Source organism: Bufo bufo, chromosome 1 (genome assembly GCF_905171765.1).
Source record: "Bufo bufo chromosome 1, aBufBuf1.1, whole genome shotgun sequence".
In the NCBI taxonomy this organism is placed as follows: Eukaryota; Metazoa; Chordata; class Amphibia; order Anura; family Bufonidae; genus Bufo; species Bufo bufo.
This window is the reverse complement of record NC_053389.1, coordinates 780,280,825-780,300,323: the sequence shown is the minus strand read 5'-3', so window position 1 is coordinate 780,300,323 and position 19,499 is coordinate 780,280,825. Positions and strand designations below refer to the sequence as shown.

General features: G+C 44.0%; 1 protein-coding gene across 1 annotated transcript in view; it reads left to right on the top strand.

Moving 5' to 3' along the window:
• DOCK5 (dedicator of cytokinesis 5) overlaps positions 1 to 19,499 on the top strand; it is a 107,054-nt gene that overhangs the window by 64,355 nt on the left and 23,200 nt on the right. The window contains exons 23-41 of the mRNA XM_040414874.1: positions 3,256 to 3,367; positions 3,492 to 3,562; positions 4,461 to 4,567; positions 4,646 to 4,782; positions 5,812 to 5,907; positions 6,035 to 6,133; positions 6,230 to 6,324; positions 7,512 to 7,590; positions 10,791 to 10,891; positions 12,031 to 12,089; positions 12,933 to 13,087; positions 13,907 to 13,992; positions 14,112 to 14,268; positions 15,569 to 15,609; positions 15,689 to 15,779; positions 15,898 to 16,017; positions 16,121 to 16,210; positions 17,288 to 17,392; positions 17,533 to 17,674. Coding sequence (XP_040270808.1) covers positions 3,256 to 3,367; positions 3,492 to 3,562; positions 4,461 to 4,567; positions 4,646 to 4,782; positions 5,812 to 5,907; positions 6,035 to 6,133; positions 6,230 to 6,324; positions 7,512 to 7,590; positions 10,791 to 10,891; positions 12,031 to 12,089; positions 12,933 to 13,087; positions 13,907 to 13,992; positions 14,112 to 14,268; positions 15,569 to 15,609; positions 15,689 to 15,779; positions 15,898 to 16,017; positions 16,121 to 16,210; positions 17,288 to 17,392; positions 17,533 to 17,674 — 1,943 coding nt within the window. The remainder of the gene's footprint in view (positions 1 to 3,255; positions 3,368 to 3,491; positions 3,563 to 4,460; positions 4,568 to 4,645; positions 4,783 to 5,811; positions 5,908 to 6,034; positions 6,134 to 6,229; positions 6,325 to 7,511; positions 7,591 to 10,790; positions 10,892 to 12,030; positions 12,090 to 12,932; positions 13,088 to 13,906; positions 13,993 to 14,111; positions 14,269 to 15,568; positions 15,610 to 15,688; positions 15,780 to 15,897; positions 16,018 to 16,120; positions 16,211 to 17,287; positions 17,393 to 17,532; positions 17,675 to 19,499) is intronic.

Below are 19,499 nucleotides of genomic sequence, written 5' to 3'. Positions count from 1 at the left end.
TGTTGCCATCTAAACTAATGGGTGACGTAGAAAGTGGATCAGCATCTCAGGACACACAATTAAGCAGCAGATTTATGAAACATTGTGCAACTTTTTATATATTTGACATGAATTATGGAAAGGCAGACTCCTGCAGAACTGACTTTAGAAATCCCTCCCCAGTGATTAATCTCGCCCATTGGGTAACGTGTGGCTGCCTGCAACTTTCCCCCCTGTCATTTCAAGCACTGGGGGTGGGCTCCTGGTGATCAGCTGATTGGAGGGGCAGCTTGTTATACAAAAGGGGGTGTTCAGTTGGACAAAATATTTACACTCATTGCATATATGCAATAAATGCCCAAAAATAATGGGAGGTTTCCTGTATTGCGATCCTGTGTATTGAAGAGAGTACAGTTTTTCATGACCATCGGCCATCTGTGTATTAAAATAAAATATTTTTCACACTATAGGACGCACAAGATTTTATGTTCTACTACTTTTGCACAATATAAGCAGCTGTGGGAGGACATGATTTTTGTGGGATGAGTCGACATTTTCATTACCACCATTTAGAGATAAATTCGATATTTTTATTCTTGGAATCAAATGAAACTTTCTATGTGTGAATGTAACGATGATATGTGTAAGTGATTACAGTGTTAGAATGAAGTTCAAAAATACTTTGTGGCACTCCGCTTTCTAGTGCTAGGAGTCGGGTTCCAACCCCATTCACAATAGAGAAAATACTCCAGCAATGTAGTTTAAAGACTGTTAGTATTTATTGGAGTTGCGGCTGTACTAATCATGTGACGTTTCGGCCTAATTTGGCCTTCATCAAACTGGTGCCGCTAAAAAGTAAAGGGTCAGGGAAGCGTGCGCTCTCTGGATCTGTGCCTCAGCACTGTAGGAAATGCGCATTTCCTAAAGTGCTGAGGCATAGATCCAGAGAGCGCACGCTTCCCTAACCCTTTACTCTTAGCGGCACCAGTTTGATGAAGGCCAAATTAGGCCGAAACGTCACATGATATAAATACTAACAGTCTTGAAACTACATTGCTGGAGTATTTTCTCTAGTGTTAGAATGAAGGGATAGGTTTATTGGGGAAAGCTGTACAATTGAAAGGAGGCTTTAGTACCCTGTTGGGCCACCTATAGGCTGGATACCAGATGAAATACAGCCTCTAGCCTGGATACAAGATGAGATACGGTCTCTAGCCTGGATACAAGATGAGATACGGCCTCTAACCTGGATACAAGATGACATATGGCCTCTAGCCTGGAGACAAGATGACATATGGCCTCTAGCCTGGAGACAAGATGACATATGGCCTCTAGCCTGGAGACAAGATGACATATGGCCTCTAGCCTGGAGACAAGATGACATATGGCCTCTAGCCTGGAGACAAGATGAGATATGGCCTCTAGCCTGGAGACAAGATGACATATGGCCTCTAGCCTGGAGACAAGATGACATATGGCCTCTAGCCTGGAGACAAGATGACATATGGCCTCTAGCCTGGAGACAAGATGACATATGGCCTCTAGCCTGGAGACAAGATGACATATGGCCTCTAGCCTGGAGACAAGATGAGATATGGCCTCTAGCCTGGATACAAGATGACATATGGCCTCTAGCCTGGATACAAGATGAGATATGGCCTCTAGTCTGGATACAAGATGAGATATGGCCTCTAGCCTTGAGACAAGATGAGATACGGCCTCTAGCCTGGATTCAAGTTGAGATACAGCCACCAGCCTGGATACAAGATGAGATACGGCCTCTAGCCTGGATACAAGGTGAGATACGGCCTCTATCCTGGACACAAGATGAGATATGGCCTCTAGCCTGGACACAAGATGAGATATGGCCTCTAGCCTGGATACAAGATGAGATATGGCCTCTAGCCTGGATACAAGGTGAGATATGGCCTCTAGCCTGGATACAAGGTGAGATATGGCCTCTAGCCTGGATACAAGATGAGATATGGCCTCTAGCCTGGATACAAGATGAGATATGGCCTCTAGCCTTTATTGAAGTTGAGATACGGCCTCTAGCCTGGATTCAAGTTGAGATACAGCCTCCAGCCTGGATACAAGATGAGATATGGTTGGGCATGGAGGCATACAGGTTCTGTAGGGTATTCTGCGGCACATTTGCCCACAGATGTTACAGCTGGGCCTGTAGATCCTGCACACTGGTAGATTTATGAAGCTTGTGTCTCAGCTGGTCCCATAAATGCTGGATTAGGGATAAATCTGGTGACCGGGCAGCCAAGGAAGTGTTGTAATCTGGAGAAGACTTTCCTGGGAAGCCCTTGCTGTGTTTGGGCGAGCATTACCCTGCTGAAAAATGCCAGCTGGAAGTCCTGTCATGAGAGGAACACATGTGGCCACGGGATGTCCTGCACATATCATTGACCTGTTAGTGTCCCTTGTATCACTAATAGGGACTGTTCGTGAAGATCAAACGATCCTCTCTACTAGTGCTCTCTCTGGGCTGTCTGAGGCCTGTTCACCATGTGTACGTGCCCTCACGTAACCACTGCACCCAACACCTCCTAACAGCTAGATCAGAACGGACTAGATGACGGGTAGCTTTTTGAAACTGCTTTCCTGCTTTTCTCAATGAGGCACCCCCTCAATGTCTGTCAACTTAGTAAAATGTCTTCGAGGCATGTCTAGCAGTCAATGATCTCTAACCAAGAGGTACACTACCCAAAAGTAGCTTCTGAGAGCCTTTTTATAAAGCAGCAGGGGAAACACGTACACACCCTCTTGTGGCCAGAAGCAGCATCTAACCAGACCACACCTGTAATCATTTACATATCTGCCTGAGACATAACTGCATGCCAAGTTTTGCAGAAATCTGACATTTCTATCTGGGGTTTTGTTTTTAGTTTTTTGTCAATGAAACACTAAACAGTGCTCAAACAATACCACCTTACAGTGCTCAGATAATAATACCATACAGCGCTCAAATAACAGCTCCATACAGAGTAATCTAATAAAAGCACTATACAGTTGGGATTAGAGGTGATTACAGGCCAGGTCATCTGTAACGCTTCCTCCACATAGGTTGAGTACTCCTAATCATGTCCATGGTCCCCACTAGTTGGTCTTATTTTTGTGTAGTAACTGATAAGTTTAATTCAGTAGAAACAACACTAAGATCCACTCGGTATAAGGTCACTACTTTCAGGTGAGAAGTAAATGTGGATCTCCATAAGAAAATGAATACTGTACATGACTCTATCTCTTGATTTGCTGACCTGTCAGGTTTTACGGTCAGGAAGAAGGAAGAGACCAGTTCAGTGACTCCATACGACAGCTGTTCCTGGCCTTTAATGAACTGATGGACCGGCCATTGCAGGAAGCCGTGAAGATTAAGGTGCGTGATGGGCCTAGGTAGGCCATTGATTCTGGATACAGCTGCACAACACCTTGTGTTCTTCAGAAGTTCTGGATGAAGAATGTTTCCCATATATAAAGCAATTGATGTGTTTGTGTTGCAGGCGGCCGCATTGAAGTATCTTCCAGGAATTATAAATCATTTAAAAAATGTCTTTAATCCAGTAGAGCTGAGGTAAATGAACTGACGGAAAAGTGAGTAGAATATTCTGCCACAGTCATGTTGGCCAGAAGTCGTGATCTTCTTAATACCGGTTTTATCTTAAAAACACCTTTGAGTTCCATGTAGTTTAATTCACCAGAGCCATATCCATCGTATACCTAATTTAAACCTTCTGCCGCTCCTGAAATGCACTTTATGCACATAGGCACCTTCATGCAATTTCCCTTAAATTGTAAGTTTTTGTGCAAAATTGCCTCAGAGTATTTGGGGCTAAAAGTGTACCATCTTTAACTTGCACTAGCTCCAGCTAGATTGTGGCTACAGCCATGATTTCAGTCTTGTTTTAAAGCCAAGAGGCTAGCCTCAGAGACTTTAGTAAAAAGACTGTAACAGATACTTCCTCAGTTACTGAAGTTCTTCTCTTCCAATATGAATAAAATCCTCGGGAGGAAAAGGGTTGAATTGGTTCTCCATTTCCATAAATTTTCCATGTAGTGTGTAATTTTGAATTTCCTACCCAAGATCTGAATGGCATGACGTATACTTACAAGTTTTGGGCTGGGTACCTATGCCTAGGCTGATCCTTAGGATGAAGGGCACAAGTTAACCCTTGTCCATATGGGTTCACTCCAACCTCTGATAGACTGTAGACTCGAGTTCTCCTTGTATTACTGTACATGGACAGCCATTCATCTAAATGGCAGCCACTACAAGGGAAATTAACTGTATGTCGGGAGCTTGACCTCCGACAATCAACCAATTGCCACGGCTGTATCACCATACAAGGTGATAGAAAATATTTTTGCCACGCAAAAGTACTTGACAAGAGTTATATGCTTCAAATCAAAACAATTTTGCAGTGGTGAATTCACCTTTAGACAAGCCTCTTGACCTTCTTATTATTTTACAGTGACCTCTTTGCCAAGTTCATGCAGAGTGTTCCTCCAGACCAGCTTGTCCATCAGACCCTGACCTGTATGTGCAAAGTGGTGGAGAGTGACCTCTTTCTGCAACCAGGTGAGTACCTTGTGGTAAAAATCTTGACCTCTAATACAGTACATTTCATAATTTAATGTTAGAACTTATTTTTTGCAGAATGCAGAGATGCCCTTCTACCTCATTTTATTGACCAGCTGAGTGGACAGTTGGACGACAATTGTAATAAACCAGATTATGAAGCCAGCGGACAGCTCCTCAGTAATATTTTGGAGGTTCTCCAGAACAAAGAAGCAGTGAGTGAGATAGTAATATGGTACTAATAAAAGCATCAATAGTCATACGATAAGTAAAGGGGTCAGTAGATAGCAGGGTGGTCCAGGATAAAAAAAACATGGCTGATTTCCTCAAAAAGCAGTGCCATTCCTGTCCATGTCTGGTACTGCAGATCAGCCCCATTGACGTTAATGTGCAATACCACACACTACCCGCGGACTGGTGTGGCGCTGGAAGAATGCATATGTTACAAAACATATCATTCAAAATAAAATTTAAAAAAGTTTAAAATATAAAGAAAGTAAAAAACACCCTGGCTACATCAATATAAACTGTCTCTATAGCTGTCATATAACCCAAGGCTACACATATAATGTATCAAAATGACCGATACAAAATAGGGAGGCCATTCTTAAAGTGTCAGTTTGCTTATTAAAAAACAACAAAACTATTAATAGGGAAAAAACACATTTTACCCCTAATAAAACTAAAAACGTGTCACGGTAAAAACATACTTAACTTATTTTGGCAGCTCAAGAAATAAAAATTCAGACCATTAAACCAGCACATGCACTGAAAAGTGGATATTTAGGACCAAAAATCACTGGTCATTAAGGGGTGGCTCAGCGTCAGTCATAAATAAGAAAGAAGCTTTACTCACCTCCACCACTCTCCCACATCTGCTGTGAGGCAAGACGAGCTGGATCAGGAAGTGCAGAGCCTCGGGGATCTGTGGAGGTGAGTAAAGATTCTTTCTTATTTTCAACATGTTCTGGCCCATTTTTTTTAGGCCTCTCACCCAGATAAGCCAGTACTCTCTGCTCTGCACTGATGAGGGGCAATCACCCCGAAACAGCGGTCTGGCTTATTTAATATACAAGTCGTGTCTCAAGGCCTATTTAAAGGGTCAAACATTGACTTATAGGATAGCTGCCTTACATCTGGTGGCATCAGAGGCAGAGCTTGCTAAAAGCTCATTTGCATACCTTCTTCCCAGAGTGAATAAAAATAATAACTGTAGATAATAAATGTTATCTCACGTTTTACAGTGTGACTCTACTCAGCATATCCAGCTCATCATGGAGCGTCTGCTACGGAGAATAAATCGGACAGTTATTGGGATGAGTCGGCAGTCACAACATATAGTGAGTCTCCGAGGTGGGAGAATCCACCTTGCCTCTTGAATGTTGATATAATAGCGCTGAGCTGTAGAGGAGACGTCATGACATGATGAGTTTTCATGAAAATATTTCTGATTGTTTCCTGCTTTAGGGTCGTTTTGTGGCTTGTATGACCGCCGTTCTCAGACAGATGGAGGATTATCACTATGATCACTATGTGGGCACTTTCAAGACTCGTCAAGACATCATTGTAAGTCCTCCACTGGAGTTGCTACTGTGAGTTGTCCATTTCTCATCTTCTCATTCCTTCATAACAGCTTTCCACCTTTCTCTCCGCCTTGTGTAGGATTTCCTGATGGAAACATTTATTATGTTCAAAGACCTAATTGGAAAACGAGTGTTCCCAAGGGATTGGATGCTGATGACCATGACACAGAACAAGTAGGCATCTTCTTCCTACGCCTTTATTCTCTATTTCTTCCCGCTAGGGATCCACAATCTTTTAAGATGTGCACCTCTAAATCCAAGTTTCTAATCTACAATTTAACATACTGTATGCTAATTATTAGCTTTATTCACGTGTACGCTACATAATCTATTTCAGTATGGGGCAGAGTAACAGGTGACTTGAATTACTGAAGCCCTTTACTTTCTCCCTGCAGACATGAACTGTAGGAACTGATATATCCCTATAAATATATACCATAATTTAAAAATATTTCCCAAGGTATTGTATGCTGATGACCATGATACAGTACAAGTAGGAGTCTTCTTCCTACGTCTTTACTCATTACTCCTCCTTATTACATACTGTTAGTAATCCACAATCTTTTAGAATGTGCACCTCTTTGAGTAAATCCAAGTTTCTAATCTAGAATTTAACAATACTGTATGCCAGTTATTAGCTTTATTCACACGTACGCCACACAATTCATTTTAGTATAGGCTAGAGTAATGGGAGACTTGAACTACTGAAGACCTTTACTTTCTCCCTGCAGAAATCAACTGTAACAGATATATGGCGATAAATATATACCATGACACAAAAAAAATTCCCAATAAGAAAATTACAAGTTACCTTTGTGTTTTTCAAGGGAACTTGCTAGCTGATAAAGTCCTGTGATTACAGCAGCATTGGCACTGATTAAAGAAGTGAAAAAGAGTATACAAAAAGGCAAAAAAAAAGGTGGGGGTTGTGGAAAATGTAATGTAAGCTGGCAGGCTTCTAGAAAAAGTGACCATGACCGGGCTTTAGCCCCACAGTATCTGTAACATGGCAAACAATGACAACCACTTGATGTTAGGGAATTAGGATAGAGAGGTCTGACTGAAAGCAGTTTAACAGAAAATAGAAGACTTCACAGAGCTGCTACACGTGAGGACCCTTTAATCCAGCATCAACAGTAACTCGTAGGTGGCAGATTGACAGATATTACAGATTAATGAATGGTCATAGAAAATTATATAAAACTCTCTTGCAAGGTTGAGGAACCATGAAAAATAAACGCCAGCTGGAAGTAAGATCCTGTTTATCAGAGGCCCGATTCATGGAATTTTACTGTAAGAACTTTTGAGCTGTAACGTGCTCCATGTCCTCGTTGACTAATTTCCAGGCGTCTCACTTACAGGGTGTTCCTTCGGGCCATGAACAGGTTTTCTGTCGTTCTAAACAAGTTCTTCCTGGATCAGACCAACTTCGAACTGCAGGTGAGAATATCTCCTGTGCAAGTTCTGAGCTTGGATAATGTCTCAAGAGACTAGGTGACGGGAATCTGAATAAAAAAAGTTGTTCTTTACGGTAAGGGCAGTCAGACTGTGGAGTTGTCTGCCCATGAAATGGTAATGACCGACTCTTTTCAATTAAAGTAAAAGCGTTTTTATGCCTTCTTCACAAAAGTGGGATCTCCATAAATATTAGATGTCATGGAGGGTAATTATAGGTGCTTTTTATGCCGGTGCTTTTGCAGCAGTAATAAAGGAAAGCTGCCTGATCATGTAGAATCAATATTACCTCTCATCTAAGGGAAGTAATAATGAGCCGATACGCAGTCACTGCCATGGCGGACTACAGTGCAGTCAGTATAAGTCTAGTTTACCAGGCCTTTATCCAACATCAAGACATGACACCCCCCCCCCCCCCCCCCCCCAAATACACATCGTGCTCAGCTGAACAGGTATGCATTCTCAATAGGGGGAGGTGACTAAGTGCTTTCGGGCACCTCTGCAGCGTCTTATCATTTTTGAGGGTATGCTGAAATTAAACTGTCCAATCCGATCCTTCCCTCTTGAATGCTGTCCAGATGTACCGTATTTTAGCCACATGTTTCATAAAGAAGGATTCAGCCCTGTTCACCTAGGAGCGGTCTTTACCGCCACCCAAAACCTGGTACCCCCTGCAGGCCAAACCATGTGTCTTCACAGCAGACGGTGCCGGCCTGCCCTATTGCCAAATGCACTCCGGTTCCCGCTGGCAGAGACCCAGTGTTGCCTGCCCACTGCCTGACACCAGGACCTGACACTGACATCGTCCGGACATCCAGCATGTGACGGCTGCGATGTTCACATGGTTCTGACCCTGGCAAGTGATAAAAAGGCGTGTGGGCGCAGGGTCGTCTCACGTGGTGAGACAGCAGCCTTTTGTGGACCAGTTCAAACGTGATGGATAGTGCTGCCTCTGTTAGCAGCATGGGGGGCGTCCACTCTTGACCAGCAGTGGTGTATGTGACAATGGTATGACCCACACTCAGACAATACTATGGAGACTTCATGTGTTCATCCTATAGCAGGGGGCCGTATTACTACTGGGGGAACTGTGGGGGCTTTATAACTAGTGGGGACACTATAGGGGCTTTATTATTACTGGGGGAACTATGGGATGCTTTATTACTACTGGGGGCACTATGGGATGCCTTACTACTACTGGGTGCACTATGAGATGCTTTATTACTACTGGGTGCACTATGGGATGCTTTATTACTACTGGAAGCACTATGAGATGCTTTATTACTACTGGGGACACTATGGGATGCTTTATTACTACTGGGACATTATGAGATGCTTTATTACTACTGGGAGCACTATAAGATGCTTTATTACTATTGGGGGAACTATGGGATGCTTTATTACTACTGGGGACACTATGGGATGCTTTATTACTACTGGGGGAACTATGGGATGCTTTATTACTACTGGAAGCACTATGAGATGCTTTATTACTACTGGGACACTATGAGATGCTTTATAACTACTGGGACACTATAGGGGGTTTATTACTACTGGGGGAACTATGGGATGCTTTATTACTACTGGGGGAACTATGGGATGCTTTATTACTACTGGGGGAACTATGGGATGCTTTATTACTACTGGGGACACTATGGGATGCTTTATAACTACTGGGACACTATGGGGGCTTTATTACTACTGGGGGAACTATGGGATGCTTTATTACTACTGGGGACACTATGGGATGCTTTATAACTACTGGGACACTATGGGGGCTTTATTACTACTGGGGAAACTATGGGATGCTTTATTACTACTGGGGACACTATGGGATGCTTTATTACTACTGGGAACACTATGAGATGCTTTATAACTACAGGGGCACTATGGGATGCTTTACTACACCTAGGGGCACTATGGGATGCTTTATAACTACGGGGGCACTATGGGAACTTTATTACTACTGGGGGCACTATTGGATGCCTTATTACTACTGGGGCACTAAGGGATGCTTTAATACTACTGGGACACTATGGGGGCTTTATTACTACTGGGGCGCTATGGGGGCTTTATTACTACTGGGGCGCTATGGGGGCTTTATTACTACTAGGGACACTATGGGATGCCTTACTACTACTGGGTGCACTATGGGATGCTTTATTATTTCTGGGGACACTATGGGATGCTTTATAACTACAGGGGCACTATGGGATGCTTTATAACTACAGGGGCACTATGGGATGCTTTACTACACCTGGGGGCACTATGGGATGCTTTATAACTACGGGGGCACTATGGGGACTTTATTACTACTGGGGGCACTATAGGGGCTTTATTACTACTGGAGCACTATGGGATGCTTTATTACTACTGGGGACACTATGGGATGCTTTATTACTACTGGGGACACTATGGGATGCTTTACTACTACTGGGCCACTAAGGGACTTTATTACTACTGGGGCGCTATGGGGGCTTTATTACTACTGGGGACACTATGGGATGCTTTATTACTACTAGGGACACTATGGGATGCTTTATTACTACTGGGGGCACTATGGAATGCATTATTACTATTGGGGCACTATGGGATGCATTATTACTACTGGGGCACTATGGGATGGTTTATTACTACTGGGGACACAATGGGATGCTTTATTACTACTGGGGACACTATGGGATGCTTTATTACTACTAGGGGCACTATGAGATGCATTATTACTACTGGGGATACTATGGGGGCTTTATTATTACTACTGCGGGCACTATGGGGGCTTTATTACCACTGGCCTGTCTATGGGATGATTTTTTTCTGCTACTGGGACACTATGGTGGCTTTAATATACGGGGGGGGGGGGGGGGATCAGTAGGGACGTTATTACCACTGGGGGCTTTACTAATATAGAGGTGGAGTTTAGTTGGCTGATGGAGCAGAGCATAGCAGTGCAACAGGGCCCTCAGACCTAATTTTCTTGGGTCCCCGGAAATGTAAAATCCGGGTGCATACACATAAAGGATAACAGGTAGCGGTCTATAGTGGTACCTGTATAGGAGCACGCACATTCAGATCCTGATTTCTATCATTTGTGTTGAATTCTGGGAAATGCCATGACTGTGGATAGTAGTACTACCTCGGGTGCCCCCCGATGATCTCCGTCTATAGCTTTTCTATTTCTCTCTCAGCTCTGGAATAACTTCTTCCACTTGGCCGTGTCGCTGTTAACCCACGAGTCTCTGCAGCTCCACAAGTTCTCCCAGGAGAAGCGACACAAGATTCTGTGCAAGTAAGAGTGTGGAAATGGCATGTTATATGTGCGGTGGTCTGATGAAAAGATGCCTTCTGTCCAGCTTTCTTTGGGGCTGTTTGGATAGGGTCTGTATATCATGGAGGTCCATGTAACAACGTGTACAAAGGGCTGATTTGAGTAGTCCATAGTGATACGTTCACGCAGAATGTACGGGGTGGAACGTGGGTATCTCAACCCTTGAACATCATTGTGGGCCTAAAATTCTGTACAGATTTCAAAATATCTTTATAGTTGTGGAAGCTCAATTCTATTGTATAGAGGTAAATGACAACATTTGGTCTGACTACAGCTACCACTAGAGGGAGCTGAGGAGCTTCCTGAATACTATCAGACATTTGGTGAGCTGTACCCCCCGTGGTGTTCGAAGGCTAGAATTTTATCATTTATTTCTGCAGAAGATGTAAGAAAAGTAGAGCTCTGACCCCACTAAAGGTGTATTTTGTAATAAACTAGTACATAATATTGGACCAAATAATGGTGTTTAAAAGTGGGCATTCCCTTTAAAGAGGTTTCTAGGATTATAAAAACAAGGCTGCTTTCTTCCATGAACATCACCAACCCTGTCCATGAGTGGTGTGTGGTATTGCACCTAAGCTCCATTGGAGGCTGTGTGGCAGAGCTGCAGTACCGTGTACAACCTGTGGACAGGGGTGGTGCTGTTTATGGAAGAAAGCAGCTGTCTTTGTAATCCTGGACAACTCCTTTAGGTTCCTGAGCTTGGGTGCAAAATCCATATCAGAGTTCCTGTCCATCACCTGCCAATTTTAGTTCAGATATCCTTCCAGATGGACCTTTGGAGTTAGTAGCATGCGAGGTGCAACTTAAAGGCGTTGTCCCACCATAAAAATCCCCTATACACGGGATAGGGTATAAGCATCTGATTGGCGGGGGTCTGACCGCTGGGATCCCCACCGATCACAAGAATGAGGTCCCGCTCCAATCAACTCTGGAAGTTCCATGGAGTTGAATGGTGCAGGAGCGCGACCACCATTATGTCCACTCCAGGGACTCCGACACCTTATTCTTGTCATTAGTGGGGTGCCCGACAGTCGGCAAGTGATTTTCTTGTCATGTGCCCTGTGTGTATCTGATGACCACTCTGTATTATCTTGCAGATATGGGGACATGAGGAAGGAGATTGGTCTGAAGATCAGGGACATGTGGTATAATCTAGGTGAGCTTCTCACGTGTGTGTGTTTTAACCCTTTTTCTGTCATGACATGAAGAAAAGTTCCTGTGAACGGTTTCTACGCTGCTCCCTGAGTTCGAGCGGGTGCTGCGCCTCTACGTAAATCCTTGGCAGTGAAAGGGTTAAAGGGGCTTGCCCATCTCAGATATTCATGGCATATAACCAGGATATGCCATCAGTGTCGGACAGGTGCGGGTCCCTCCTCTGGAACCCGTTCCCATCTCCAGAACGGGGTCCCCGAAGTGAAGGAGAGTGCACTGCGCATGCGTGGGTACTCTCCATTCACTGCTATGGGAGTTATTAAAAAGGCAGGGTGGGCACGCTCTGCTATATTTGGAAGTCCCATAGAAATGAATGGAGAGCAGCCGCGCATGCGGAAACTCACCTCTCCACCTTCATGGGGCCGGCTCAGCTATTTGCGCTTGCGTGCCGCATTCTCCTTCATTTCGATGGGGCCTGTCCTGGAGTTCTAGACCTGCACCTGTCTGACATTGAAGGCATATCCTAGCGAGATGCCATCATTGTCTAAGATGAGACACTCCCTTTAAGGCACTTGCTACAAAATTTCAGGCAATCATTGTGCAACCTTCTCAAAACAGCACCACACCTGTCCTCAGGTTGTGTAGGGTACTGCAGGTCAGCACCGTTCACGTCAATGGAGCTGGCCCATCAATACCAGGACCGGAGTGGCGCTGCTCCTTAAAGAAAGTTGCCATCATAATCCATAGCCTCAAGTCCCCATCAAGTCAAGTGGAGATCTCCGATTTCCCTTAGAACAGAATGCATAGACATGTGCTTGCTTGTAAAACGGTTATATTCTTCATGCAGGACCTCACAAGATTAAGTTCATTCCTTCCATGGTGGGACCAATCCTTGAGGTGACCCTCACCCCAGAACCAGATCTACGTAAGGCAACAATCCCCATCTTCTTTGACATGATGCAGCACGAACACAACTTCAGTGGCAGCGGTCATTTCCATATGGTAAGTGGTGCAGGAGCCTCCACCAGATAGACCTTACAGATGTATGACCGGATCCATCTCCGCATGGTGAAACCAGAATAAATATATATTTCACTTACTACAAACCCATGAAAGGTCCTCTTTAACTGGCAGAAAAAATATAGGTGACACTTTCCCTTTAACAGCATTTATCAGCCACCATGGGCCGTGTGTGTGTGTGTGTAACCTTTCATTGTAATCCTGCCTGTAATCATAATAAGATGTCTGCTGAGAACTGATCTGTGCAGAACTGGACGTCTTGACATATTTTTAGGCCCACTTGACTATGTGAAAACTCCAATATTTTAGGATTTAAAAAAATGTAGACAGTGAAATTGGAAATTGAAAAAAAAAATTGACAAAATTAAAAAAAAATAATGTTAAACATAAAAACTTGATTTAAACGATCGGTCGTTTTCTGATGACACATTCCCTTTAGATCAGTGCTCTGTCCCATTAAACATGATACAATTCTGATTGCGTGCAATTTAACTCTATAGTAAAAACAGTAAGGTGTCAGCGCCCCCTAGTGGAAACAAAAAGAATTGTATCACTTATAGGGCACCTGTTATCGTGAAAATACAGTTTCATCGACAGGCAGCATGTTATAGAGCAGGAGGAGCTGAGCAGATGGATATATAAAAAATACTGATCTGAAATCCATATCTGTAGGACTACTCATGTATTACTGTAGGTAATGGTCCAAAATCAGGGTGACTGATTCCCTTTAAAGACAACCCATCAGTCAGCCTAGTGTGTGGGGTCACCTTTAATCTTAGTTGACCTATCTTTGTTCTGTAGTTTGAGAATGAGCTGATCACACGTCTGGATCAGGAGGTAGAAGGAGGACGAGGAGACAGATCGTACAAAGATCTTCTGGAGAAACTGTGAGTTTACTTCCCTGTGAAATCATAACGGATTGGAAGGTTGTCAAGGACCTCATGGTGGCCTAATGTCCACCTCCTTCTCCATTCATTATAACCTCCTGTCTGATGTTTGTCCTCAGCTTGTTGGAGCACTGCAGGAAACACAAGTATCTCTCCAGTTCTGGGGAGGTCTTCACGGTCCTGGTCAGCAGCCTGCTGGAGAATCTCCTCGATTACCGAACAATTGCCAATGATGAGAGTGAGGAGAACCGCATGAGCTGTACAGTAAACCTGCTGGTAGGAATGTTCCCTCACACCACTATCTGTATGCACTCAGGCTACATTCCCTGAAACTGCTCAGTTTGTTATGTAAAATGTCAAGGGAATAACCTGTGTGCGTGTACCTGCTCCATGTGGAAGGAAAGGCAAGGGCACCATTTCCTGATGGGACATAAATAAAAATAAATAAAAAAATGCAACCAGGCCGCCAAGTGGGCCCACACCCATACTGGTTTAGCAATGTTACAAGCCGTTAAGCACTGATGTGTTAGACCCCCTAAGTTATTAGATCTCAGAACCCTAAATTATTAGACCTCTAAATTACCAAACCTCAGACCAGACCTCTAAGTTATCAGATCCCAGTCCAGACCCCTAAATTATCAGACAAGACCCCTAAATGATCTGAACCCAGACTAGACCCTTAATTTCAGGGTTTGGCCTGAGGTTTGGTAATTTTATCAGACCCCAGACCAGACCCTTAAGTTATCAGATCATAGGCACCTAAATTATCAGACCCCGGACACTTAAATTACCAAACCCTAGACCAGACCCCTAAGTTATCAGACCCCAGACCAGATGCCTAAATTATCAGAACCATAAACAATTATCAGACACTAGAACGCTATTTTATCAGATCCCAGAATCCTAAATTATCATATTGCAGACCTGACCCCTAAGTTATTAGACCCCAGAATAGACCCTTAAATTTCCAGATGCCGGACCAGACACCTAAATTATCAGACAGACTCAGCTCCCTAAGAACTCTAAATCATTAGATCCCAGTCCCTCAAATTAATAGACCCAAGACCAGCACTTACATTTTTCAGACCCCAGACCTTTAAATTTGCAGATACCAGGCCCCAGATCAGAACCCTAAATTATAAAAGCCCAGACCCCTTAATTGTAAGACTTGAAACCAAACAAAAGAACATCTAGACCACAGTATACTTCCAAGTGTCACTCTGGGCAGGCCTTCTCGGACCTCTTGACTTCCAGATGACGGTGTCAGGCCATTGTGTGGCAGACGTGGTGGCCTGGGCCTCCTGAGACCACACTCACTGTTTAATTCTGTATTTATTTACCGTGTGTAAAGATGGGAGTCCTGCACTTGCCATCACACTGATATCTTGGGGACTGTATGGTTAAGTCCTCAGTGGACTTTACACCGATCTCTGTACACAGTCCACAGAATGTGCAGTAAGACCTTCATACCTATAGAGAAGGTCCATAGTCAAGGTGTCCGTTCTGGTGTGTATTCGAGTCAGTTTGTCTCCATAGTTAAATCTGGATTTTCCTTTTCATCATTTCTCTTGTACAGAACTTTTATAAAGAGAAGAAGAGGGAGGATATTTATATCCGGTAAATATGAGACGTGGGGGTGTGAGGTGTGACGCCATATCCTTTGTATAGTTGATGCTACAGTTTTATTGTCCTGCAGGTACGTGTACAAACTGAGAGATCTGCACCTCAGCAAGGAGAATTACACAGAGGCGGCATACACCCTGCTACTCCATGCCGAGCTGCTACAGGTGAGGGCTCTACACCGCGGTCTACATGGTTCTTTACATTATGGGACTGCCACTGTGGCGCAGTCCGCAAATATGTATCGCTCAGAGCGCTTGATCAGGCTGCGTTGTCGCCCTCTAGTGGTCAGATAAGCCATGTGCACCTCACTTGCTGCAGCGAGACAGTTACACGGTGTACACACAGCAGGAGCTGAAGGAAAGGCTGTACCTGGAGATTATATCCTTCTTCGATAAAGGCAAGGTAAGTCAGACGCCTTCTTCTTCTTCGTAGGCTTGTGTAATACCATAACCTGTGCATTAGCGCCCTTTCCTCGCTTGTAATACTATTCTCTGGTCTACTACAGGTGTGGGAGCAGGCGATCATACGCAGCAAGGAGCTTATAGAGATGTACGAAAACCAGATCTTCCACTATGAGCCCCTCAGCGTCCTGCTGGTAATGAAGTCTATGAAGCTTGTGCCTGGCGCCACACATGTACTAATGACACATGCAGTGAAACATATAGATAGACCAATCCATTTATATAGAGTATATCATGAAAGGTTCTGCAGTAGAGCTGAGCAAATTTCGGGTGAGATTTGCCGAATAATAGTTATTTTAGATTCAGGTATGAAGAGTTTGAGGCTACTGCCAGGGGGAGATCTTATTATGAAAACGCACTGATTGAACAGTTTGAGGCTACCACCTGGGGAAATCTTATTATGAAAAAGCACTGATTGAACAGTTTGAGGCTACCACCTGGGGAAATCTTATTATGAAAAAGCACTGATTGAACAGTTTGAGGCTACCACCTGGGGAAAATGTTACAATAAAAAAAACACTGATTCAACAGTTTGAGGCTACCACCTGGGGAAATTTTATTATGAAAAAGCACTGATTTGAACAGTTTGAGGCTACCACCTGGGGAAAATGTTATAATGAAAACATCACTGATTCAACAGTTTGAGGCTACCACCTGTGGAAAATCTTAGAATGAAAAATGCACTGAATGAACAGTTTGAGGCTACCATCAGGTGAAGATCTCTCTGTCTAGCTTTCCACCTCTCTCTGTGTCTTATGAAGACAATCCCTTTGCATATACATTTTTGGGGAATATGAGATCCCATTCTTCTCCACTGTAACCATCATTATATAGCATATGAATGGTCTTCATGTAATTCTAGGACATTGTATCAGTGTAGATAAAATGTAAAGGTGTCCAAGCTACAGTTGGATACAATTGTAGCAACTTTGTGAAGTAGTTCAGGGCTCTAGGTTCTATATACTGACCCAGTAGGACCTGGCTGGCCGCCCATTCACTGCAGCCGCTTTTTACTCCCTATGTGACAGCTGAATTTAAGCTACACACATGCCAGGCGCACATCCGGTGGATCCTTTCAGAGTACATATGTGATGCAGCTCCTATATAATCAGCCATGGACAGGCTACAAGTAAACAATCACCTATAGGTCTGCTTCCGCTGCATCCATTCGCTCCATATCTCCGTCATCATTGTCCTCTCTGTCTTCTCAGAACAAGCAGGCTGGTTTCTACCAGAACATCATGCGCTCCTTGCGGTTACAGCCGGAGTACTTTGCTGTGGGATACTATGGCCATGGGTTCCCTTCTTTCCTGCGGGTAAGTCCCGCACTCCATTATTCAGATCTTCTCTTCTGGTTTCCTTTCCTCTCGTTCTGTTCTCCATTATTCCTCCTTTCCACCTTTTTTCTCCTTGACCTTCTCCATCACGTGATGAAACGTTTTCATCTTTCATACAGAACAAGATTTTCATACACAGGGGAAAGGAGTACGAACGACTTGAAGATTTTAACCTTTGGCTTTTGACACAATTTCCTAACGCAGAGAAGCTCTCCAGCAGCTCCCCGCCGGGGGATGACATCAGAAACTCGCCCAAGCAATGTATCCTAATTCCAAGGTCCCCAATCTTACGTCTCTTACTTCTTTTTAATACCCACTTGGGAAATCTCCGGAGGACCCGGCACGCCCATTGTCAGCAGGATCAATCTTATTAAACCAACCATAATACCTACTAGGGCTGATCCTGCAGATTAAAACCATACCTTCCTTCCCCCGATCCACTGCTGTATTTAGGAGAAATAAGTGTTTGTTTGTTTAAATATGCTAATTAGAGTTTAAGTGCACTGAGGGCGGGTCCTAGTCTTCAGTACATTTTAGCTTCTCCCCTCTGTGCTTCATTTACAGGGCCAGGCATCCAGGTGGAGTTGGGAAACAAAATGGAGGCGTTAGGGTGCACAGAGTGGCTAGGCCCCACCCTCAGTGCACTTAAGCTCTAATTTGTATATTTTTCTCAAAAAGCAGCAACAGATTGCAGGAAGGAAGGTACTATATGTTTATAAGCAGGGTCAGCCCTGTGAGGCATTATGACTGGTTTAATAGTGGTTGATCCTGCTTTAAATGGAAACCATGTAATGCTTCATTTTGCCTGTGATGGCGCTGCAGGGGAAATTGATCACTTGCTGCCATTACAGCTGATCGCTGGGGATCTCTGCAGCAGGAGATCATGTGATCAGCTGCACAATCCCGTCTAATAAAAAGGAATTGTGCAGTGTGGAGTGCCCCTTTAACAACGCAAAGCCATTTACTAATAAAAACAATTGACGGTAATGTTTAGAGATGAGCGAATCAAAGCTGACAAAGTGGAATTCGTTTAGAATTTCAGGGAAACTTCGATTCTCAACGAATTGCGAATTTCCTTGCGCTTCGTGGTAACGAATCGCAATTTTCCTAAAATGGCGGCTACACGTGTGAGGACTGAGGACATGGGGCAAGGAACTCTGGGAAGGCGGGATCACCCAGATTGACATGCATGCAGCCAATCAGCAGCCAGCCCTGTGATGTCACACAGCCCTATAAATACGGCGGCCATCTTAGAGTCAGACATTTCCAGTATCCAGAGTGCAGGGACAGACGTGAGAAGGCGCTAGGGACAGCAATTGGAAAAACGATTGGGGAAAAAAAAGACAGAAAAATGTGCAGGGAAAGGATAGGAAGGAATCATTTCACAGCATCTTAGTGCAGGGAGAGACGTCAGAAGGCGCTAGGGACAGTGATAGGAAAGTGATTTACAAGTGCATGGAAAGATTATTTGGGGATCCAAATAGCCATTATACAGCTCTGTCTTTCCAGAAATTTGTTGAAAAGCCTTTAGTGGCTTATATCTTAGTATCTTATTTAGTACAACAAGAAAAATATAAACGCATTTCACTTCTGCAGTTATTTCTGGTGAAAGAGTATAGGGGCGTATTTCAGTCCAACCAGAAAAATATATTCTCAGTTCACTGCTGCAGTTAATTGTGGTAAAAGCGTTTACTGGCCTATTTCAGTAAAAAAAGAATTATATATTTGTCGCTTTAAGGGGTGTTTGAATTTCCATTTAATTTGTTTAGTTTAGCTACAAGTATGTCAGGCAGAGAAGTCCCAGGCCCTGCACAGGGGAGTGGCAGAGGCCTAAATGTTTCTGACCCAGGCAGAGGTCACAGCAGAGTAAGGGGGCATTGCAGCAGGAGTCGCAGCGAGAGGCCTGAGCTCCCGGTGTCATCTGGCGGTCGTGTCTTGACCAGACACCCAGCGGTTCTTGATTGGTTAACTCGGTCATCCACGTCATCCCAAGTGACGTCAGACACCCCCAGCCAACAGTCGGTGGGATCGTCAGGCACAACCCTTAGTTGGCATGGCCCGGGAGCAGGCCCTGTGCCCTCACCTG